The sequence below is a fragment of the Salvelinus fontinalis genome, chromosome 10 (assembly GCF_029448725.1).
Source record: "Salvelinus fontinalis isolate EN_2023a chromosome 10, ASM2944872v1, whole genome shotgun sequence".
In the NCBI taxonomy this organism is placed as follows: domain Eukaryota; kingdom Metazoa; phylum Chordata; class Actinopteri; order Salmoniformes; family Salmonidae; genus Salvelinus; species Salvelinus fontinalis.
Genome location: NC_074674.1, coordinates 38,912,532 through 38,937,301, shown reverse-complemented (window position 1 = coordinate 38,937,301; position 24,770 = coordinate 38,912,532). Strand labels below are relative to the sequence as shown.

Genomic DNA, 24,770 nt, shown 5'->3' with positions numbered 1-24,770 from the left:
TTGAGTGGTGACAGTAGAGAAGTGACTAAGATACAAACTCAGGAGAAAGAGGGAGAGAGAGAGAGAAAGGGAGAGAGAGAGAGAGAGAAAGGGAGAGAGAAATGAATAAAACAGATCAGGTTAGAGGTCCTCTGTAGCTCAGTTGGTGCTTGCAATGAGGAGGAGGAGGATAGGAGATATCATTATATTTTAATACAAAGGGTGGGTCTAATCCTGAATGCTGATTGGTTAAAACCGCATTCCAGCCGGTGTCTATTCCACAAGTTACCGCAGGCTAAATCAATGATGTTAAAATGTCTATTTACTCTGTTCCATTTGACTGCGCAATCCACTGTCTCATCAGCCCAGCCAGGCAATTTATAAACTTGATCTCCACTATAAAAAAAAAGCATAGTATAAACCTTTCCGTCTGTCTCTCTGACCTTTTCAATTTTGAACTGTGATCTGCACCGTCCCATATAAAGTGAATGGGTCCGAACGACACTGACAGCAAATTCAGATGGTTGTCATAACATCATACCAAATGTTTTTTTCCCCCCCAGTTGACTGGCTAAATCAATACTTTGTTTTGCGAAAACTAAAATGGATGACTGGAAAATGTATTTTGCTCTTTTCGGCAGCATGAATATGGATGAATGGGGGGGGGGGGGGGGGGGGAAATACAACCGAGGCATGCAGATGTGAAAAATAAGGTAATGAATGACCAAGAGAAAACCCCCAACAAAGAAAACAACATTAAGAATACAAACTGGGCTGTGTGGTGCTTCGAGGGTTGGTTAGAAGATAACAAACAAAAGTTGTCGACTTCAGAAATGTCACTAAAGGAAGAGTTTAACATCCATTCTCCCGACAGTTTTATAGAAATGTAAGAAATGGGAAGGGAGAGCGGTACAGTATAATGAGATACCTGGCACTCCGTAGTGGGCTCAACCGGTTTCTAAATGACTCACCCATCGGTCGCAGCTGGTGTATTATAAAGGAATTTACCACCTCCAATCAGGTATTTCTGGGTAACATCAAAACAGCTAAGATATCACAAACAGCCACCCTCCCATCACCGGTAAGGACAAGGCTCTGAATCCCGGTAGACCAAGGGCTCTGGTCCAGAAAGTGTGCTTCAACCTCCAGGTACAGCGGTGTCCAAGAGGACAACAGACAACCAACTCATTCCTTGTAAAAAAATAACCAAGAGAACACTGCAGCACCATCAACACCCTAAAGAATTACGCTAGGCAGCAACAGTAGTAGCACAGACTCTGACAGAAATGTACAAGATGTAGATATCTCAGCTATTGTGAATAACAAAGATAATGTTTGATTTCATTTTATTAACATCAGTTCAAATTGATGTTATGGATTGTATTTCTTTTGTCTGAACAGTGTCCTGACAAGTGAGCACATTTTATCTGCCAGGCAAAATTGTGCATCATTAGTTCATTGTTATGGTTGTGTCCAAAGAAATCTCGCTAGAAAACAGCTACTTTGTTGTCATTCTGGCTGCACTTTTTGACATGACTGTAAGTTAGCCGTAGTTGGCTAGCTAGTACGCTAGCCAGTATGGACTAGCTCGCACGCTAGCCAGTATGGACTAGCTCGCACGCTAGCCAGTATGGACTAGCTCGCACGCTAGCCAGTATGGACTAGCTAGCACGCTAGCCAGTATGGACTAGCTAGCACGCTAGCCAGTATGGCAATGGAACATTTAGAACGAACGACTGGGTCGCGTCCACAGATACAGAACAAAAAGACTGAACGACTGGGTCACTGGCAGCCGAACCGAAAGAACGAACGACCAGCCGGCTTGGGTAGCAACCCTAGATTTTGTGTCAGGACTATATATAAATATATCTTGTGGAAGGATGAAATAGTATGAATAAATTCATCAAAATAACGTTTAATGAAAATATGTCAATCATTATTTGAATATGTTGGTAACCCGTTGTGTAAAAGTGATAATGCCAGAGAAGCCGGTGTTTGAGGATATAAAAGACTTCGTCTCGGGGCCTAACAACACCCGTGCCAATATATCACCCAAACACCGGCTTCTCAGGCATTATTACTTACATAGAGGACAGGAGATAATATTTTATACAGAAGAGAGAAAAAGACAGATCATGAAAGAGAGGAAAATAAGACAAGTCCCTGATCATGACACAGTCCTCTATAGATACAAGGCCCTTGGCCCATTCATCCATCCATCCATCTCTACGTAGTCCTGTCCATCTGTCCGTCCGTGGTCCACTGTAGTGGATAGTAAGGGGTTTTGGGGGGTCCGCTGTTTCCCAGGTTAGGAGGGCCTCTCCTGGGCTGCCCTGTCTCCTGTGGCTCCCTCCCTCATGGTTCCTCAAGCCAGGAGGGTTTGTCGGCCCCTGGGGGCCTCAGCTTGATGTTGAACTGCTTCAGGGTCTGCTCCAACTGCTGCTGGTTACCAGCGAAGTAGGCTGAGATGGCATTATGGAACAGGAGCAGCTGTTTATGCATCACCTTTACCTGGAGAGAGAGAGAGAGATAGAGAGAGGAAGGAGCGAGAGAGAGAGAGGAAGGAGCGAGAGAGAGAGAGGAAGGAGCGAGAGAGAGAGAGGAAGGAGCGAGAGAGAGAGAGGAAGGAGCGAGAGAGAGAGAGGAAGGAGCGAGAGAGAGAGAGGAAGGAGCGAGAGAGAGAGAGGAAGGAGCGAGAGAGAGAGAGGAAGGAGCGAGAGAGAGAGGAAGGAGCGAGAGAGAGAGGAAGGAGCGAGAGAGAGAGGAAGGAGCGAGAGAGAGAGGAAGGAGCGAGAGAGAGAGGAAGGAGCGAGAGAGAGAGGAAGGAGCGAGAGAGAGAGGAAGGAGCGAGAGAGAGAGGAAGGAGCGAGAGAGAGAGGAAGGAGCGAGAGAGAGAGGAAGGAGCGAGAGAGAGAGGAAGGAGCGAGAGAGAGAGGAAGGAGCGAGAGAGAGAGGAAGGAGCGAGAGAGAGAGGAAGGAGCGAGAGAGAGAGGAAGGAGCGAGAGAGAGACGCGAGCGAGAGGCGAGAGAGGAATCAACACACTGATACGCAAAGAGAGATACAGACAGGCCTCTGTGTCTGTGTGCTGGTGTCATTGCCTGTCTGTGTGTGTGTGTGTGTGTGTGTGTGTGTGTGTGTGTGTGTGTGTGTGTGTGTGTGTGTACTTGTCTAGAGGTGTGATGGAGGGAGGGAATAAGAGGAGAAGAACAAAAGCAAAGAGGAACAAGGAGGTGTATCCTACCTTGTTTTCATCCAGGAAGTTGAGTTTGATAGTGACGTCAGAGCGAAGACGTTCATATTTGTCCTTGTGGATCTGGTACTGCTCCTGGGCTGTATCTATACGGGCCATGTTCACCACATCCCTGGGGCCAACGCTTAATTCCTCTAGGTCTGCCCTGTACGCATCAAACTCCAACCTGACAGCGAGAGGAGAGACATAACAAGCTATAACCCATCATACTCAACTCTGCAAAATCTACCCTGAGGGGTACACTACAAAGCAGGATCAATGAGTTAGCCAGCTAACTTTGGTTAACAACCTGAGGGGTACACTACAAAGCAGGATCAATGAGTTAGCCATCTAACTTTGGTTAACAACCTGAGGGGTACACTACAAAGCAGGATCAATGAGTTAGCCAGCTAACTTTGGTTAACAACCCGAGGGGTACACTACAAAGCAGGATCAATGAGTTAGCCAGCTAACTTTGGTTAACAACCCGAGGGGTACACTACAAAGCAGGATCAATGAGTTAGCCAGCTAACTTTGGTTAACAACCTGAGGGGTACACTACAAAGCAGGATCAATGAGTTAGCCAGCTAACTTTGGTTAACAACCTGAGGGGTACACTACAAAGCAGGATCAATGAGTTAGCCAGCTAACTTTGGTTAACAACCTGAGGGGTACACTACAAAGCAGGATCAATGAGTTAGCCAGCTAACTTTGGTTAACAACCTGAGGGGTACACTGAAAAGCAGGATCAATGAGTTAGCCAGCTGAGGGCGTGTGACAGAGAACAACCCACTAGAGAGGTGACCACAGCCCAACTCGGCTCCCGACAAAAGTCTCGACAACACAGCGGGACAGTCCATCCCAGACCATAGCGTCGACAACACAGCGGGACAGTCCATCTCAGACCATAGCGTCGACAACACAGCGAGACAGTCCACCTCAGACAATAGCGTCGACAACACAGCGAGACAGTCCACCCCAGACCATAGCGTCGACAACACAGCGGGACAGTCCATCCCAGACCATAGCGTCGACAACACAGCGGGACAGTCCACCCCAGACCATAGCGTTGACAACACAGCGAGACAGTCCACCCCAGACCATAGCGTCGACAACACAGCGGGACAGTCCACCTCAGACCATAGCGTCGACAACACAGCGGGACAGTCCACCCCAGACCATAGCGTCGACAACACAGCGGGACAGTCCACCCCAGACCATAGCGTCGACAACACAGCGGGACAGTCCATCCCAGACCCTGACCATAGCGTCGACAACACAGCGGGACAGTCCATCTCAGACCATAGCGTCGACAACACAGCGGGACAGTCCACCCCAGACCATAGCGTTGACAACACAGCGAGACAGTCCACCCCAGACCATAGCGTCGACAACACAGCGGGACAGGCCACCCCAGACCATAGCGTCGACAACACAGCGGGACTGTCCATCTCAGACCATAGCGTCGACAACACAGCGGGACAGTCCATCCCAGACCATAGCGTCGACAACACAGCGGGACAGTCCATCTCAGACCATAGCGTCGACAACACAGCGGGACAGTCCATCTCAGACCATAGCGTCGACAACACAGCGGGACAGTCCACCCCAGACCAGCGAGACACCCTCCCAGACCTATAGGACCCCCCCCCCCCCCCGGACCTACACGTCGACAACCCTGACCACATCAACACCATTATCCCAGAAACAATAGACCCACTCCAATTTGCATACCACCCCAACAGATCCACAGATGATGCAATCTCTATTGCACTCCACACTGCCCTTTCCCACCTGGACAAAAGGAACACTTATGTGAGAATAATATTCATTGACAACTGCTCAGCGTTTAACACCGTAGTGCCCACAAAGCTCATCACTAAGCTAAGGACTCTGGAACTAAACATTTTTTCTCTGCAACTGGATCCTGGACTTCCTGACAGGCCGCCCCCAGGTGGTAAGGGTAGGTAACAACACATCCGCCATGCTGAACCTCAACACAGGGGCCCCTCAGGGGTGCGTGCTCAGTCCCCTCCTGTACTCCCTGTTCACTCATGACTGCACGGCCAGGCACGACTTCAACACCATTATTACGTTTGCCGATGACACAACAGTGGTAGGCTTGATCACTGACAACGATGAGACAGCCTATAGGGAGGAGGTCAGAGACCTGGCCGTGTGGTGCCAGGACAACAACCTCTCTCTCTCAATGTGATCAAGACAAAGGAGATGATTGTGGACTACAGGAAAAGGAGGACTGAGCACACCCCCATTCTCATCAACAGGGCTGTGGTGGACCAGGTTGAGAGTTTCAAGCTCCTTGGTATCCATTTCACCACCAAACGAACATGGTCCAAGCACACCAAGACAGCCGCGAAGAGGGCACGACAAAACCTATTCCCCCTCAGGAGACTGAAAATATTTGGCATGGGTCCTCAGATCCTCAAAATGTTCTACAGCTGCACCATCGAGAGCATCCTGACTGGTTGCATCACTGCCTGGTATGGCAACTACTCGGCCTCCGACCGCAAGGCACTACAGAATCAGCAATACAAAAATCGGCTTAATTATTTATTTCCTAAACACCTAAATAAATCACAGAATTACATATACACAGGATGGATCATACATGGATTACTAATCATGTCATAAAAGAAAAAGTCCCTAGCGGACAAAACCGATATGATGGCTGGTTACACAAAGAAAAGGGGTTGGGTTTGAATGAAAGAGTGGGAAGACTGAGGGACAAAGGGGATTGGGTCTCTATCGGACCTTGAGAAGCTATGCTACCGTAAATACAGAATCTTATGCACTCTAATAACCGTCCGTTCGGGAAAAGGAAAATGCAAGATAACTATTTACTCTGAGCTGCGCTTCGATAGATGGGTCGAAGATGGAAGACTGGTAGAGTAGATACGTTGAAGTACCCTGTCGTTCTCAAGAGATTGTCTGTCTTTTCCTGTTTCTTTTGCAGCTGATTACTCGACTTCTATAGGATGCATCACTTCTTCTTTAGTGACTAAGAGTTCAAAGTTCATACCATTTTGCCATAATCAGCTCGTGCTGTATTCTGGCTGGTCTAGTAGAAATTCATCTTTCCAGCGTGGTGATCATCACCTCCACGTGATCTGGTCTCATGTACATTTTGTTATGTAGGAGTGGCTATTCAACCATTCTCAACCACAGCTCACGCTGAGGTTTGCTTAGTCTGATGCGAATTAGGTCACGGGGGCTTTTATACCGGAGAAGAGAAGGGCGTGTTTTATCCTTCTCCAACCAATGTCTGTTCACTTGGGCGTGGCCACTGAGTGAGCATAGTTTACTTATGAAAACAATTCTCTCATTTAGAAGGCTAAAATTACATTTAATCTTTTCACAAATAGTTTCATATTTAAACATTTAAAATTTCACATTCCATGTGAATCTGGATGTGTAGACTTTCCCAGATACAATTTCTGTCGTCCTGTCATCAGATATAATGTCCCAGACAACAACTGATCTGACATCATATTCTTTAAGTCAACAGATACTTTCAACTGGTTGATTACAGAAATATTGTTCCATTCCCAGCCTTTTGATGTTACCAGACTCTATGTTAACCAAGGGCTTTCCAAGAGTCCATTCACATCTATGCATAGTCACTTTAATAACTCTACCTACATGTACATATTACCTCAACTAACCGGTACCCCCTGTATATAGTCTCACAATTGTTATTTTACTGCTGCTCTTACTTGTTACGTTAATTTCTTATTATTTTTACTTCATTGTTGGTTAGAGGCTTGTACGTAAGCATTTCACTGTAAGGTTGTAGTATTCGGCGCATGTGACAAAACATTTGATTTGATATTCAAAGGGAAATGATATTAACAGAGAAAAATGTCCACCTGTGTGCTACCTATATCCCCATGAAGAAAATTAACAACAATGACAAATGGTTTGATCAAAATGCAAAAAACCTAAGAAAGAACTTGAGAAACCCATCCAAACAAAAACATAGAGACCCAGAAAACCTGAGCCTACGCCTTCACTGTGGTGAATCACTAAAACAATCCAGAAGACCTGAGTCTATACCTTCACTGTGGTGAATCACTAAAACAATACAGAAGACCTGAGTCTACGCCTTCACTGTGGTGAATCACTAAAACAATACAGAAAACCTGAGTCTACGCCTTCACTATGGTGAATCACTAAAACAATACAGAAGACCTGAGTCTACGCCTTCACTGTGGTGAATCACTAAAACAATACAGAAATACACTACGGAAAAAGAAGGAACAGCACATCAGAAATCAGCTCAATGTAACTGAAGAATCGATAGAATCTAACCACTTCTGGGAAACAGGAAACCACTAAACAAACAACAGGAAGAGTTATCTATCCAAAATGGAGATGTATTGGTAAACAAATTCTCCAATCTTTTTGGCCCCATAACAAAGAATAAACAGCAAAAACATATACATGATGAAATACAAATTTTAGAATCAACTATTAAAGACGACCAGAACCCACTGGATTTTCCAATTACCTTGAATGAGTTACAGGACAAAATAAAAACCCTCCAACCCAAAAAGGCCTGTGGTGTTGATGGTATCCTTAATGAAATTCTAAAATATACAGACAAATTCCAATTGGCCATACTTAAACTTCTTAACACGATCCTTAGCTCTGGCATCTTACCCGATACTTGGAAACAACGACTGATCACCCCAATCCACAAAAGTGGAGACAAATTTGACCCCAATAACTACCGTGGAATATGCGTCAACAGTAACCTTTGGAAAATCCTCTGCATTATCATTAACAGCAGACTCGTACATTTCCTCAGTGAAAACAATATACTGAGCAAATGTCAAATTTGCTTTTTACCAAATGATCGTACGACAGACCACGTATTCACCCTGCATACCATAATTGACAAACAAACAAACCAAAACAAAAGGCAAAATCTTCTCATGCTTTGTTGATTTCAAAAAAGCCTTCAACTCAAATTTGGCATGAGGGTCTGCTATACAAATTGATGGAAAGTGGTGTTGGGGGGTAAAACATTCGACATTATAAAATCCATGTACACAAACAAGTGTGCGGTTAAAATTGGCAAAAAACACACACATTTCTTCCCACAGGGCTGTGGGGTGAGACAGGGATGCAGCTTAAGCCCCACCCTCTTCAACATATATATCAACGAATTGGCGAGGGCACTAGAACAGTCTGCAGCACCCGGCCTCACCCTACTAGGCTCTGAAGTCAAACGTCTACTGATGATCTGGTGCTTCTGTCCCCAACCAAGGAGGGCCTACAGCAGAACCTAGATCTTCTGCACAGATTCTGACAGACCTGGGCCCTGACAGTAAATCTCAGTAAGACCAAAATAATGGTGTTCCAAAAAAGGTCCAGTCGCCAGGACCACAAATTCCATCTAGACACTGTTGCCCTAGAGCACACAAAAAAAACTACACATACCTCGGCCTAAACATCAGCACCACAGGTAGCTTCCACAGAGCTGTGAACGATCTGAGAGACAAGGCAAGAAGGGCATTCTATGCCATCAAAAGGAATATAAAATTTGATATACCAATTAGGATCTGGCTAAAAATACTTGAATCAGTAATAGAACCCATTGCCCTTCATGGTTGTGAGGTCTGGGGTCCGCTCACCAACCAAGAATTCACAAAAGATACAAACAACAAATTGAGACTCTGCATGCAGAATTCTGCAAAAATATCCTCTGTGTACAACGTAGAACACCAAAATAATGCATGCAGAGCAGAATTAGGCCGATACCCACTAATTATCAAAATCCAGAAAAGAGCCTTTAAATTCTACAACCACCTAAAAGGAAGCGATTCCCAAACCTTCCATAACAAAGCCATCACCTACAGAGAGATGAACCTGGAGAAGAGTCCCCTAAGTAAGCTGGTCCTGGGGCTCTGTTCACAAACACAAACAGACCCCACAGAGCCCCAGGACAACAGCACAATTAGACCCAACCAAATCATGAGAAAACGAAAATAATTACTTGACACATTGGAAAGAATTAACAAAAAAACAGAGCAAACTAGAATGCTATTTGGCCCTAAACAGAGAGTACACAGTGGCAGAATACCTGACCACTGTGACTGACCCAAACTTAAGGAAAGCTTTGACTATGTACAGACTCAGTGAGCATAGCCTTGCTATTGAGAAAAGCCGCCATAGCTTGTCTTCTCTTGAGAGCCAGGTCTGCCTATGTGCACACTGCCCACAAAATGAGGTGGAAACTGAGCTGCACTTCCTAACCTCCTGCCAAATGTATGGCCATATTAGAGACACATATTTCCCTCAGATTACACAGACCCACAAAGAATTTTAAAACAAACCCATTTTTGATAAACTCCCATATCTATTGGGTGAAATACCACAGTGTGCCATCATAGCAGCAAGATGTGTGACCTGTTGCCACCAGAAAAGGGCAACCAGTGAAGAACAAACACCATTGTAAATACAACCCATGTTTATTTATCTTCCCTTTTGTACTTTAACTATTTGCACATAATATGACATCTTTTGGAACTTCTTTTGGAACTTCTGTGAGTGTAATGAGTGTAATGTTTACTGTTCATTTTTATTGTTTATTTCACTTTTGTTTATTATCTATTTCACTTGCTTTGGCAATGTTAACATATGTTTCCCATGCCAATAAATGCCTTTGAATTGAATTAAATTGAGATGAGACAACTCCAACCTGACAGAGAGGAGACGAGAACTCATAACAACTGACTCTAAGGACAGATCCATTATTCTAGACATGAGACATGGGTCAGTGTGTCTGCAGTAGATCAGGGTACGGGGCAGACACACTCAGTACTGCCTGGCTGGAACAGACCGTCTGGGCACGGTCTTCTCTTTACATCTGCCATGGAGACGGTGGTGTGTGTTACCTAGCAGCCTCGTAACATCTTGGTCGGCATGGAGACGGTGGTGTGCGTTACCTAGCAGCCTCGTAACATCTTGATGGTCGGCATGGAGACGGTGGTGTGCGTTACCTAGCAGCCTCGTACATCTTGATGGTCATCAGCGTGTCCTCCATGGTTTTGTTAACCAGCGTATTGATGCTGGACACAAAGAAGTTGATGGCTCCCAGCAGTGTCTCTCCATTCTTACATAATAACTTCTGGGTCTCTGCGTTGTACCCAAACTCATCCTGGAGGACACATCAGGTCATTAAACACACACACTGATCAATCTGATCAATCTGATCAAATCAACCAATACATCAATCAGTCCATCCAACAAATCAACCAATGTAATCATGACACTTTTCAGATTCATCACAAAGTGCTTAATTATTTTTTTAATTTTTTTAATGACCTGAGCTAAAGCCCCCAAAGACCAAACAGTGTTAAGTGGCAGCCCTACCTCTTGATTAAAGGTCAGTATTAAAGGTCAGAGGTTAAAGGTCAGGGGTTAAAGGTGATTTCTGGCTGAGGGGTCAGTCTAGAGGTTAGAGGTCAGGTTCTAACCCGTAGCTCAGGTGATTCCTGGGTTAGGGGTTAGAGGTCAGGTTCTAACCCGTAGCTCAGGTGATTCCTGGGTTAGGGGTTAGAGGTCAGGTTCTAACCCGTAGCTCAGGTGATTCCTGGGTTAGGGGTTAGAGGTCAGGTTCTAACCCGTAGCTCAGGTAATTCCTGGGTTAGTGGTTAGAGGTCAGGTTCTCACCCGTAGTTCAGGTGATTTCAGGCTGAGGTCGGTGAAGGTGTCCCCGAGGGCGTGTTGCGTCTGCACCATGCTGTACAAGTGATTGGTCAGGGCTCTGGCCAATCGCAGCACATTCTCATACTTCCTCTTGGTGTCCCGGAGGACTTCTATCTGAGCCTCCAGTTCTAGATCCACAGTCCTAGAACCACGACCAAACCGCTCTGCGATCATCTGTTTAGTGCACTGGAGAGAACGAGGGAGGGAAGCAAGGAAGGAGAGAGAAGGAAGCGGGAGAGAGGTGGTGAGTTCAATGGAAATCATTAAAACACGGACTAGTTAACACGACCTAGTTAACACAGACTAGTTCACACAGGTAAGTTAACACAGACAGGTAGAGTGTCGTACTGGAGGTATGTGTGGCTCTAGGTATTCTAAATACAGGCCCAGGTATTCTGACACACATGCAGATTACATTAGCGTGTAGGCGTCGAGGTCGATTCCAGTAGCGCGTCGAGGTCGATTCCAGTAGCGCGTCGAGGTCGATTCCAGTAGCGCGTCGAGGTCGATTCCAGTAGCGCGTCGAGGTCGATTCCAGTAGCGCGTCGAGGTCGATTCCAGTAGCGCGTCGAGGTCGATTCCAGTAGCGTGTAGGCGTCGAGGTCGATTCCAGTAGCGTGTAGGCGTCGAGGTCGATTCCAGTAGCGTGTAGGCGTCGAGGTCGATTCCAGTAGCGTGTAGGCGTCGAGGTCGATTCCAGTAGCGTGTAGGCGTCGAGGTCGATTCCAGTAGCGTGTAGGCGTCGAGGTCGATTCCAGTACCGTGTAGGCGTCGAGGTCGATTCCAGTACCGTGTAGGCGTCGAGGTCGATTCCAGTACCGTGTAGGCGTCGAGCTAGATTCCAGTAGCGTGTAGGCGTCGAGCTAGATTCCAGTAGCGTGTAGGCGTCGAGCTAGATTCCAGTAGCGTGTAGGCGTCGAGCTAGATTCCAGTAGCGTGTAGGCGTCGAGCTGGTTAAAAAGAACAGTTTGGGGCGAGCGGTCGCATTTGCAAATGCGAGCGGTCGCATTTGCATTCGCTCTGCATTCGCTCTGCAGGTAGTATAACTTTTATAACTTTTCATTACATTTCATTATAGTACAACGATTTAATTTGTCCAACCTTAGCAATTTCTTCTTAACTAGCTACATAGCCGTCTGTGTATCAAAGATAACTGCGTAATTATCGTATTTCGTCGTCTCGTTGTCCACTGCTATCTGCCCAGCAGCTAGCTAACGTCCACCGTCTACCGAATAGTAGTATAACTTTTCATTACATTTCATTATAGTACAACGGTCTGATTTTCATTTTCATTACAGTACAACGGTTTGATTTGTTTGATCTTAGCTAGCTACATAGCCGTCTTTTATCAAACATAATTGCGTCGTTATTGAGGTTCGCTAGCGAGCTATTTTCGTTCGAAATTAACGCAACGTAGCCATCACTGCTAGCTAGCCAGCTTGCCACCGAAGAGCATTGTAGAAACGATTACAATACAACGGAACGACTTGTTTTGTGTAGTGTTAGCTAGCTACATAGTTTTCTTTGCTAGCTTTGTATCTAAGATAATTGTGTAACTTTGAGTAATTATCGGTTAGCTAGCCAGCTAGTTTCGCCTGCCGCGCTGCTGTCCTCCTACCTAGCCAACACTGCTAGCTAACACTGCTAGCTAGCCAACTTCTACCGAATAGCAGCACTGTAGAAACTTACATTACAACGGAACGACTTGATTAGCGTAGTGTTAGCTAGTTGTCTTTGCTGTCCTTGTATCCATGATAATTGTGTAGTTTAGAGAAATTTAGAGAAACTGTCGAGGTCACCTAGCCAGCTTCACTTTCAACAACGCAGCTACTGCTAGCCAGGCTACTTCACCAGCCAGCAGTACTATATCATTTTAGTCAATAAGATTTGTAATTTTATTGATTTTTTGCTACGTAAGCTTAACTTTCTGAACATTCGAGACGTGTAGCCCACTTGTCATTCTAATCTCCTTTGCTTTAGCGTAGCCTCTTCTGTAGCCTGTCAAATATGTGTCTGTCTATCCCTGTTCTCTCCTCTCTGCACAGACCATACAAACGCCTCACACCGCGTGGCCGCGCCCACCCTAACCTGGTGGTCCCAGCCCGCACGACCCACGTGGAGTTCCAGGTCTCCGGTAGCCTCTGGAACTGCCGATCCGCGGCCAACAAGGCAGAGCTCATCTCAGCCTATGCCTCCCTCCAGTCCCTCGACTTCTTGGCACTGACGGAAACATGGCTCACCACAGATAACACTGCTACTCCTACTGCTCTCTCTTCGTCTGCCCACGTGTTCTCGCACACCCCGAGAGCTTCTGGTCAGCGGGGTGGTGGCACCGGGATCCTCATCTCTCCCAAGTGGTCATTCTCTCTTTCTCCCCTTACCCATCTGTCTATCGCCTCCTTTGAATTCCATGCTGTCACAGTTACCAGCCCTTTCAAGCTTAACATCCTTATCATTTATCGCCCTCCAGGTTCCCTTGGAGAGTTCATCAATGAGCTTGATGCCTTGATAAGCTCCTTTCCTGAGGACGGCTCTCCTCTCACAGTTCTGGGTGACTTTAACCTCCCCATGTCTACCTTTGACTCATTCCTCTCTGCCTCCTTCTTTCCACTCCTCTCCTCTTTTGACCTCACCCTCTCACCTTCCCCCCCTACTCACAAGGCAGGCAATACGCTTGACCTCATCTTTACTAGATGCTGTTCTTCCACTAACCTCATTGCAACTCCCCTCCAAGTCTCCGACCACTACCTTGTATCCTTTTCCCTCTCGCTCTCGTCCAACACTTCCCACACTGCCCCTACTCGGATGGTATCGCGCCGTCCCAACCTTCGCTCTCTCTCCCCCGCTACTCTCTCCTCTTCCATCCTATCATCTCTTCCCTCTGCCCAAACCTTCTCCAACCTATCTCCTGATTCTGCCTCCTCAACCCTCCTCTCCTCCCTTTCTGCATCCTTTGACTCTCTATGTCCCCTATCCTCCAGGCCGGCTCGGTCCTCCCCTCCCGCTCCGTGGCTCGACGACTCATTGCGAGCTCACAGAACAGGGCTCCGGGCAGCCGAGCGGAAATGGAGGAAAACTCGCCTCCCTGCGGACCTGGCATCCTTTCACTCCCTCCTCTCTACATTTTCCTCTTCTGTCTCTGCTGCTAAAGCCACTTTCTACCACTCTAAATTCCAAGCATCTGCCTCTAACCCTAGGAAGCTCTTTGCCACCTTCTCCTCCCTCCTGAATCCTCCTCCCCCTCCCCCCCCCTCCTCCCTCTCTGCAGACGACTTCGTCAACCATTTTGAAAAGAAGGTCGACGACATCCGATCCTCGTTTGCTAAGTCAAACGACACCGCTGGTTCTGCTCACACTGCCCTACCCTGTGCTTTGACCTCTTTCTCTCCCCTCTCTCCAGATGAAATCTCGCGTCTTGTGACGGCCGGCCGCCCAACAACCTGCCCGCTTGACCCTATCCCCTCCTCTCTTCTCCAGACCATTTCCGGAGACCTTCTCCCTTACCTCACCTCGCTCATCAACTCATCCCTGACCGCTGGCTACGTCCCTTCCGTCTTCAAGAGAGCGAGAGTTGCACCCCTTCTGAAAAAACCTACACTCGATCCCTCCGATGTCAACAACTACAGACCAGTATCCCTTCTTTCTTTTCTCTCCAAAACTCTTGAACGTGCCGTCCTTGGCCAGCTCTCCTGCTATCTCTCTCAGAATGACCTTCTTGATCCAAATCAGTCAGGTTTCAAGACTAGTCACTCAACTGAGACTGCTCTTCTCTGTATCACGGAGGCGCTCCGCACTGCTAAAGCTAACTCTCTTTCCTCTGCTCTCATCCTTCTAGACCTATCGGCTGCCTTCGATACTGTGAACCATCAGATCCTCCTCTCCACCCTCTCCGAGTTGGGCATCTCCGGCGCGGCCCACGCTTGGATTGCGTCCTACCTGACAGGTCGCTCCTACCAGGTGGCGTGGCGAGAATCTGTCTCCTCACCACGCGCTCTCACCACTGGTGTCCCCCAGGGCTCTGTTCTAGGCCCTCTCCTATTCTCGCTATACACCAAGTCACTTGGCTCTGTCATAACCTCACATGGTCTCTCCTATCATTGCTATGCAGACGACACACAACTAATCTTCTCCTTTCCCCCTTCTGATGACCAGGTGGCGAATCGCATCTCTGCATGTCTGGCAGACATATCAGTGTGGATGACGGATCACCACCTCAAGCTGAACCTCGGCAAGACGGAGCTGCTCTTCCTCCCGGGGAAGGACTGCCCGTTCCATGATCTCGCCATCACGGTTGACAACTCCATTGTGTCCTCCTCCCAGAGCGCTAAGAACCTTGGCGTGATCCTGGACAACACCCTGTCGTTCTCAACTAACATCAAGGCGGTGGCCCGTTCCTGTAGGTTCATGCTCTACAACATCCGCAGAGTACGACCCTGCCTCACACAGGAAGCGGCGCAGGTCCTAATCCAGGCACTTGTCATCTCCCGTCTGGATTACTGCAACTCGCTGTTGGCTGGGCTCCCTGCCTGTGCCATCAAACCCCTACAACTCATCCAGAACGCCGCAGCCCGTCTGGTGTTCAACCTTCCCAAGTTCTCTCACGTCACCCCGCTCCTCCGCTCTCTCCACTGGCTTCCAGTTGAAGCTCGCATCCGCTACAAGACCATGGTGCTTGCCTACGGAGCTGTGAGGGGAACGGCACCTCAGTACCTTCAGGCTCTGATCAGGCCCTACACCCAAACAAGGGCACTGCGTTCATCCACCTCTGGCCTGCTCGCCTCCCTACCACTGAGGAAGTACAGTTCCCGCTCAGCCCAATCAAAACTGTTCGCTGCTCTGGCACCCCAATGGTGGAACAAACTCCCTCACGACGCCAGGACAGCGGAGTCAATCACCACCTTCCGGAGACACCTGAAACCCCACCTCTTCAAGGAATACCTAGGATAGGATAAAGCAATCCTTCTGCCCCCCCCCCCCCCCCTTAAAAGATGTAGATGCACTATTGTAAAGTGGCTGTTCCACTGGATGTCATTAGGTGAATGCACCAATTTGTAAGTCGCTCTGGATAAGAGCGTCTGCTAAATGACTTAAATGTAAATGTAAATGTGAGCTAGATTCCAGTAGCGTGTAGGCGTCGAGCTAGATTCCAGTAGCGTGTAGGCGTCGAGCTAGATTCCAGTAGCGTGTAGGCGTCGAGGTTGATTCCAGTAGCGTGTAGGCGTCGAGGTTGATTCCAGTAGCGTGTAGGCGTCGAGCTAGATTCCAGTAGCGTGTAGGCGTCGAGCTAGATTCCAGTAGCGTGTAGGCGTCGAGCTAGATTCCAGTAGCGTGTAGGCGTCGAGCTAGATTCCAGTAGCGTGTAGGCGTCGAGCTAGATTCCAGTAGCGTGTAGGCGTCGAGCTAGATTCCAGTAGCGTGTAGGCGTCGAGCTAGATTCCAGTAGCGTGTAGGCGTCGAGGTAGATTCCAGTAGCGTGTAGGCGTCGAGGTAGATTCCAGTAGCGTGTAGGCGTCGAGGTAGATTCCAGTAGCGTGTAGGCGTCGAGGTAGATTCCAGTAGCGTGTAGGCGTCGAGGTAGATTACAGTACCGTGTAGGCGTCGAGCTAGATTACAGTACCGTGTAGGCGTCGAGGTAGATTACAGTACCGTGTAGGCGTCGAGGTAGATTACAGTACCGTGTAGGCGTCGAGGTAGATTACAGTACCGTGTAGGCGTCGAGGTAGATTACAGTACCGTGTAGGCGTCGAGGTAGATTACAGTACCGTGTAGGCGTCGAGGTAGATTACAGTACCGTGTAGGCGTCGAGGTAGATTACAGTACCGTGTAGGCGTCGAGGTAGATTACAGTACCGTGTAGGCGTCGAGGTAGATTACAGTACCGTGTAGGCGTCGAGGTAGATTACAGTACCGTGTAGGCGTCGAGGTAGATTACAGTACCGTGTAGGCGTCGAGGTAGATTACAGTACCGTGTAGGCGTCGAGGTAGATTACAGTACCGTGTAGGCGTCGAGGTAGATTACAGTACCGTGTAGGCGTCGAGGTAGATTACAGTACCGTGTAGGCGTCGAGGTAGATTACAGTACCGTGTAGGCGTCGAGGTAGATTACAGTACCGTGTAGGCGTCGAGGTAGATTACAGTACCGTGTAGGCGTCGAGGTAGATTACAGTACCGTGTAGGCGTCGAGGTAGATTACAGTACCGTGTAGGCGTCGAGGTAGATTACAGTACCGTGTAGGCGTCGAGGTAGATTACAGTACCGTGTAGGCGTCGAGGTAGATTACAGTACCGTGTAGGCGTCGAGGTAGATTACAGTACCGTGTAGGCGTCGAGGTAGATTACAGTACCGTGTAGGCGTCGAGGTAGATTACAGTACCGTGTGGGCGTCGAGGTAGATTACAGTAGCGTGCGGGCGTCGAGGTAGATTACAGTAGCGTGCGGGCGTCGAGGTAGATTACAGTAGCGTGCGGGCGTCGAGGTAGATTACAGTAGCGTGCGGGCGTCGAGGTAGATTACAGTAGCGTGCGGGCGTCGAGGTAGATTACAGTAGCGTGCGGGCGTCGAGCTAGATTCCAGTAGCGTGCGGGCGTCGAGCTAGATTCCAGTAGCGTGCGGGCGTCGAGCTAGATTCCAGTAGCGTGCGGGCGTCGAGCTAGATTCCAGTACCGTGTGGGCGTCGAGCTAGATTACAGTACCGTGTGGGCGTCGAGCTAGATTACAGTACCGTGTAGGCGTCGAGGTAGATTACAGTACCGTGTAGGCGTCGAGCTAGATTACAGTACCGTGTAGGCGTCGAGGTAGATTACAGTACCGTGTAGGCGTCGAGGTAGATTACAGTACCGTGTAGGCGTCGAGGTAGATTACAGTACCGTGTAGGCGTCGAGGTAGATTACAGTACCGTGTAGGCGTCGAGGTAGATTACAGTACCGTGTAGGCGTCGAGGTAGATTACAGTACCGTGTAGGCGTCGAGGTAGATTACAGTACCGTGTAGGCGTCGAGGTAGATTACAGTACCGTGTAGGCGTCGAGGTAGATTACAGTACCGTGTAGGCGTCGAGGTAGATTACAGTACCGTGTAGGCGTCGAGGTAGATTACAGTACCGTGTAGGCGTCGAGGTAGATTACAGTACCGTGTAGGCGTCGAGGTAGATTACAGTACCTTGTAGGTGTTGAGGCCCCATTGCTTCATGAAGTCTAGTTTCTCTACAGCCACTCCTCTGGAGGCCTCCTCTGCAGTCATGGAACTGCTGCTTCTACTGTCCTGCATACTGGAACCTGGGAGAAGGAGGGATGGAGAGGAAGGGAAGGAGGAAGAGGATGGAAAGGGAGGGATGAGAGGAAGGAGGAAGAGGAGGAGAGACAGGGAGAGATGGAGAGGAGGGGAAGGAGGAAGAGGAGGCGGGACAGGGAGAGATGGAGAGAAGGGGAAGGAGGAAGAGGAGGCGGGACAGGGAGAGATGGAGAGGAGGGGAAGGAGGAAGAGGAGGGGGGACAGGGAGAGATGGAGAGGAAGGAGGAAGATAAAGCAGAGGCAGAGAAGGGGGAGTGAGTAGACAGTACATGAAACTCCATGTTAAAGTGGCAAAATCCAGACAATCCTGACAGAACACGTCCATTGTTTATGAGGTCATAGTATGTAGTAGCGTACTCCACAGTAAACACCGTCTCACACCTCTCTCAGAGAACAACGTCCTATCACAACGCCTCCATCACCGTAACAACAGCATGAAAAGCAGTGCGAGTCGGTGATCAACCGACAGACAGTGAATGAGAGAGAGAAGAGGCAGAGTGGCAGGAAACTTGGAGGTGTGTCAGGAAGTAGGAGGTGAGTGGGATACTCAAGGTAAAGGTTCACTACTAACCACATATCTAGGATCAGCCCTTAACCAGAGTCCCCACTTTAACCAGAGCGGGATGGGAATAAGAACTGACCGTGGACCAGTGGTTAGGCTAAAGGTCTGACTGGCTGACTCACCTAAAAACAGTAGTTCATGAAGGGGTAAGGTATACCTGTGTATGGCTGACTGGATGTAGGATTAGGTAGGGTCAAGGGTCAGGTTGGGGGTCAGGGATGTAGGGCAGAGGGGTAAGAGTGGGGTACGTAAGGTACGAGGCATTGGGGATGTAGGGCAGAGGGGTAAGAGTGGGGTACGTAAGGTACGAGGCATTGGGGTCAGGGGATGTAGGGCAGAGGGGTAAGAGTGGGGTACGTAAGGTACGAGGCATTGGGGTTAGGGTTAGGGGATGTAGGGCAGAGGGGTAAGAGTGGGGTACGTAAGGTACGAGGCATTGGGGTTAGGGTTAGGGGATGTAGGGCAGAGGGGTAAGAGTGGGGTACGTAAGGTACGAGGCATTGGGGTCAGGGTTAGGGGATGTAGGGCAGAGGGGTAAGAGTGGGGTACGTAAGGTACGAGGCATTGGGGTTAGGGTTAGGGATGTAAGGCAGAGGGGTAAGAGTGGGGTACGTAAGGTACGAGGCATTGGGGTTAGGGTTAGGGATGTAAGGCAGAGGGGTAAGAGTGGGGTACGTAAGGTACGAGGCATTGGGGTCAGGGTTAGGGATGTAAGGCAGAGGGGTACGAGTTGGGTACGTAAGGTACGAGGCATTGGGGTCAGGGTTAGGGATGTAGGGCAGAGGGGTACGAGTTGGGTACGTAAGGTACGAGGCATTGGGGTTAGGGTTAGGGGATGTAGGGCAGAGGGGTAAGAGTGGGGTACGTAAGGTACGAGGCATTGGGGTCAGGGTTAGGGGATGTAGGGCAGAGGGGTAAGAGTTGGGTACGTAAGGTACGAGGCATTGGGGTCAGGGTTAGGGGATGTAGGGCAGAGGGGTAAGAGTGGGGTACGTAAGGTACGAGGCATTGGGGTCAGGGTTAGGGGATGTAGGGCAGAGGGGTAAGAGTTGGGTACGTAAGGTACGAGGCATTGGGGTCAGGGTTAGGGGATGTAGGGCAGAGGGGTAAGAGTGGGGTACGTAAGGTACGAGGCATTGGGGTCAGGGTTAGGGTTGTAGGGCAGAGGGGTAAGAGTGGGGTACGTAAGGTACGAGGCATTGGGGTCAGGGTTAGGGGATGTAGGGCAGAGGGGTAAGAGTGGGTTACGTAAGGTACGAGGCATTGGGGTCAGGGTTAGGGATGTAAGGCAGAGGGGTAAGAGTGGGGTACGTAAGGTACGAGGCATTGGGGTCAGGGTTAGGGGTTGTAGGGCAGAGGGGTACGAGTTGGGTACGTAAGGTACGAGGCATTGGGGTCAGGGGATGTAGGGCAGAGGGGTAAGAGTGGGGTACGTAAGGTACGAGGCATTGGGGTCAGGGTTAGGGGATGTAGGGCAGAGGGGTAAGAGTGGGGTACGTAAGGTACGAGGCATTGGGGTCAGGGTTAGGGGTTGTAGGGCAGAGGGGTACGAGTTGGGTACGTAAGGTACAAGGCATTGGGGTCAGGGATGTAAGGCAGAGGGGTACGAGTTGGGTACGTAAGGTACGAGGCATTGGGGTCAGGGGATGTAGGGCAGAGGGGTAAGAGTGGGGTACGTAAGGTACGAGGCATTGGGGTCAGGGTTAGGGATGTAGGGCAGAGGGGTAAGAGTGGGGTACGTAAGGTACGAGGCATTGGGGTCAGGGTTAGGGGATGTAGGGCAGAGGGGTAAGAGTGGGGTACGTAAGGTACGAGGCATTGGGGTCAGGGTTAGGGTTGTAGGGCAGAGGGGTACGAGTTGGGTACGTAAGGTACGAGGCATTGGGGTCAGGGTTAGGGGTTGTAGGGCAGAGGGGTAAGAGTGGGGTACGTAAGGTACGAGGCATTGGGGTCAGGGTTAGGGGTTGTAGGGCAGAGGGGTAAGAGTGGGGTACGTAAGGTACGAGGCATTGGGGTCAGGGGATGTGTCCGATGCTGTCACAGGAAGGAAGTGACCATTTAGGGGTATAATTGTTTTGCGGGCTGGGATACGGAGGGGAGTTCCAGTCAAACTCAGGGAAGAAATGATTAGTAAAGGTGAAGATATGATTAGTAAAGGTGAAGATATGGAGGGATGAGGGTTTAGGACAGATGGATGGAATGAATAATTGGACTGGACCAAGGATGGGTTAGAAGGGAGGGGGAGAGGATGAGAGGAAATGAGAGGAAATAGAGGAGACGAGACAAGGAGAGGAAGACGAGATGAGGGGAGGAGATGAGATGAGGGGAGGAGACAAAGAGACGAAGACAAAGAGAGAGGGATGTGAACAGATGACAGAATGGAAACAAGATGGAAACCCCAGCGACAGATACACAGTAGCAGTAGTAGTGATGGCATGTAGTCAATACAGAATGGTACCTGATCTGATGAGTCACAGCCTGCATCTCACCCTATATAGTGCACTACTTTAGACCAGAGCCCTATGGTACCCTATTCCCTATATAGTGCACTACTTTAGACCAGAGCCCTATGGCCCTCTAGTCCCTGTATAGTGCACTACTTTAGACCAGAGCCACTAGGGCTTCATGTAGGGAATAGGGTGCCATTTGGGATTAACTCCAGTATGTATTTACTGTGAGACAAATGACAAACATGAAACCAGGTGAAGTTTATTTGGATGTTTCTTTCTGAAAGGATCAGGCTACATCTCTAACAGATATTAGAGATGTTATATTAGAGAGGCTACATCTCTAACAGATATTAGAGATGTTATATTAGAGAGGCTACATCTCTAACAGATATTAGAGATGTTATATTAGAGAGGCTACATCTCTAACAGATATTAGAGATGTTATATTAGAGAGGCTACATCTCTAACAGATATTAGAGATGTTATATTAGAGAGGCTACATCTCTAACAGATTTTAGAGAGGCTACATCTCTAACAGATATTAGAGATGTTATATTAGAGAGGCTACATCTCTAACAGATATTAGAGAGGCTACATCTCTAACAGATATTAGAGATGTTATATTAGAGAGGCTACATCTCTAACAGATATTAGAGATGTTATATTAGAGAGGCTACATCTCTAACAGATATTAGAGATGTTATATTAGAGAGGCTACATCTCTAACAGATATTAGAGATGTTATATTAGAGAGGCTACATCTAACAGATATTAGAGATGTTATATTAGAGAGGCTACATCTCTAACAGATATTTATTCTAAGCTTTTCGTTCAACAGAGGACAGAAATAGGACAGACATTGACATCTAATGAAAGAGCACAGTGAAGAGTCTGAACCAAAATAACCCAGAAAAATTCTCAGGAAAACAACAGTTTACACAGAGATACATTAGAGTGTGAAACCCAAGAAGAGAGATGTGGAAACAGCAGCTCTCGATGCACCAGACAGACTGACCAAGAGAGGATGAAACATGTCAACAAGGGAAATGTAGTGTCCCCTGAAAGAGAGACGGAGAGAGAGAGAGAGAGAGAGAGTTTAACGGGATGAGAGGCGGTATTCCAGACAGTGATTCCCCACAGCACTACAACATGGGAGCAGAGAGGAAACCAAAAGAGGTGAAACCACTTCGGTCTGTGAAAGAGAGGAATGAGAGCGATGGATGAGCCACCTTGTCCTGTGACTGGGATGCGTCTGTTAAACTGAGCGTTGTAGTGCACAGCAGGGCCTGAGAGAGAGAGACAGAGAGAGAGAGACAGGTTGATTCTTAAAAGAGGAGTGCACCATATTAGTGAGGCAGGAGGTATTTGAATCAAAGCAGTTCAGTTTCTTATTGTCCTATCCCCTGTTCAGTCCCTAGCCCCTCCCTTGTACTGTCCTATCCCCTGTTCAGTCCCTAGCCCCTCCCTTGTACTGTCCTATCCCCTGTTCAGTCCCTAGCCCCTCCCTTGTACTGTCCTAGCCCCTGTTCAGTCCCTAGCCCCTCCCTTGTACTGTCCTATCCCCTGTTCAGTCCCTAGCCCCTCCCTTGTACTGTCCTATCCCCTGTTCAGTCCCTAGCCCCTCCCTTGTACTGTCCTATCCCCTGTTCAGTCCCTAGCCCCTCCCTTGTACTGTCCTAGCCCCTGTTCAGTCCCTAGCCCCTCCCTTGTACTGTCCTATCCCCTGTTCAGTCCCTAGCCCCTCCCTTGTACTGTCCTATCCCCTGTTCAGTCCCTAGCCCCTCCCTTGTACTGTCCTATCCCCTGTTCAGTCCCTAGCCCCTCCCTTGTACTGTCCTAGCCCCTGTTCAGTCCCTAGCCCCTCCCTTGTACTGTCCTATCCCCTGTTCAGTCCCTAGCCCCTCCCTTGTACTGTCCTATCCCCTGTTCAGTCCCTAGCCCCTCCCTTGTACTGTCCTATCCCCTGTTCAGTCCCTAGCCCCTCCCTTGTACTGTCCTAGCCCCTGTTCAGTCCCTAGCCCCTCCCTTGTACTGTCCTATCCCCTGTTCAGTCCCTAGCCCCTCCCTTGTACTGTCCTATCCCCTGTTCAGTCCCTAGCCCCTCCCTTGTACTGTCCTAGCCCCTGTTCAGTCCCTAGCCCCTCCCTTGTACTGTTCAGTCCCTAGCCCCTCCCTTGTACTGTCCTATCCCCTGTTCAGTCCCTAGCCCCTATCTTGTACTGTTCTATCCCCTGTTCAGTCCCTAGCCCCTCCCTTGTACTGTCCTATCCCCTGTTCAGTCCCTAGCCCCTATCTTGTACTGTTCTATCCCCTTATTATTATGCTAATATGGGACTGGGATTCTCCTAGCCAAGAGAGACAGCATCACTACTGAACAGACAGTAAACTAGATCCTAGCCAATAGAGACAGCATCACTACTGAACAGACAGTAAACTAGATCCTAGCCAATAGAGAGACAGCATCACTACTGAACAGACAGTAAACTAGATCCTAGCCAATAGAGAGACAGCATCACTACTGAACAGACAGTAAACTAGATCCTAGCCAATAGAGACAGCATCACTACTGAACAGACAGTAAACTAGATCCTAGCCAATAGAGAGACACCATCACTACTGAACAGACAGTAAACTAGATCCTAGCCAATAGAGAGACAGCATCACTACTGAACACACAGTACACTAGATCCTAGCCAATAGAGAGACAGCATCACTACTGAACACACAGTAAACTAGATCCTAGCCAATAGAGAGACAGCATCACTACTGAACACACAGTACACTAGATCCTAGCCAATAGAGAGACAGCATCACTACTGAACACACAGTAAACTAGATCCTAGCCAATAGAGACAGCATCACTACTGAACACACAGTAAACTAGATCCTAGCCAATAGAGACAGCATCACTACTGAACACACAGTAAACTAGATCCTAGCCAATAGACACCATCACTACTGAACAGACAGTAAACTAGATCCTAGCCAATAGAGAGACAGCATCCCTACTGAACACACAGTAAACTAGATCCTAGCCAATAGAGACAGCATCACTACTGAACAGACAGTAAACTAGATCCTAGCCAATAGACACCATCACTACTGAACAGACAGTGAACTAGATCCTAGCCAATAGAGACACCATCACTTCCTCTCAAACTTCCTCTACATCCATCTGCCCCATCAGCCTCTCTCCTGATCTTCCTCTACATCCATCTGCCCTATCTCCTCATCTTCCTCTCAGTCTTCCTCTACATCCATCTGCCCCATCAGCCTCTCTCCTGATCTTCCTCTACATCCATCTGCCCCATCTCCTCATCTTCCTCTCAGTCTTCCTCTACATCCATCTGCCCAATCTCCTCTCTCCTGATCTTCCTCTACATCCATCTGCCCCGTCTCCTCTCTCCTGATCTTCCTCTCCGTCTCCCTCTACATCCATCTGCCCCGTCTCCTCTCTCCTGATCTTCCTCTCCGTCTTCCTCTCCATTCAGAGAGAGAGAGGAAATTGTCTTCAAGAGAGCATTTATGT

At 48.6% G+C, this 24,770-nt stretch overlaps 1 protein-coding gene across 3 annotated transcripts in view; it reads right to left on the bottom strand.

The window, feature by feature from the left end:
- Positions 1–1,308: 1,308 nt before the first annotated feature.
- Positions 1,309–24,770, bottom strand: part of LOC129864132 (arfaptin-2-like) — a 71,101-nt gene continuing 47,639 nt past the window's right edge. For 2 of the 3 annotated variants that reach the window (XM_055936781.1, XM_055936783.1), the window contains 6 exons: positions 22,471–22,527; positions 18,098–18,213; positions 10,908–11,129; positions 10,235–10,392; positions 3,222–3,396; positions 1,309–2,490 (listed from right to left, as the gene is read on the bottom strand). In XM_055936781.1, coding sequence (XP_055792756.1) covers positions 2,335–2,490; positions 3,222–3,396; positions 10,235–10,392; positions 10,908–11,129; positions 18,098–18,213; positions 22,471–22,527 — 884 coding nt within the window. In that variant the 3' untranslated portion in view covers positions 1,309–2,334. The remainder of the gene's footprint in view (positions 2,491–3,221; positions 3,397–10,234; positions 10,393–10,907; positions 11,130–18,097; positions 18,214–22,470; positions 22,528–24,770) is intronic. The other variant, XM_055936782.1, reaches the window with a different exon arrangement.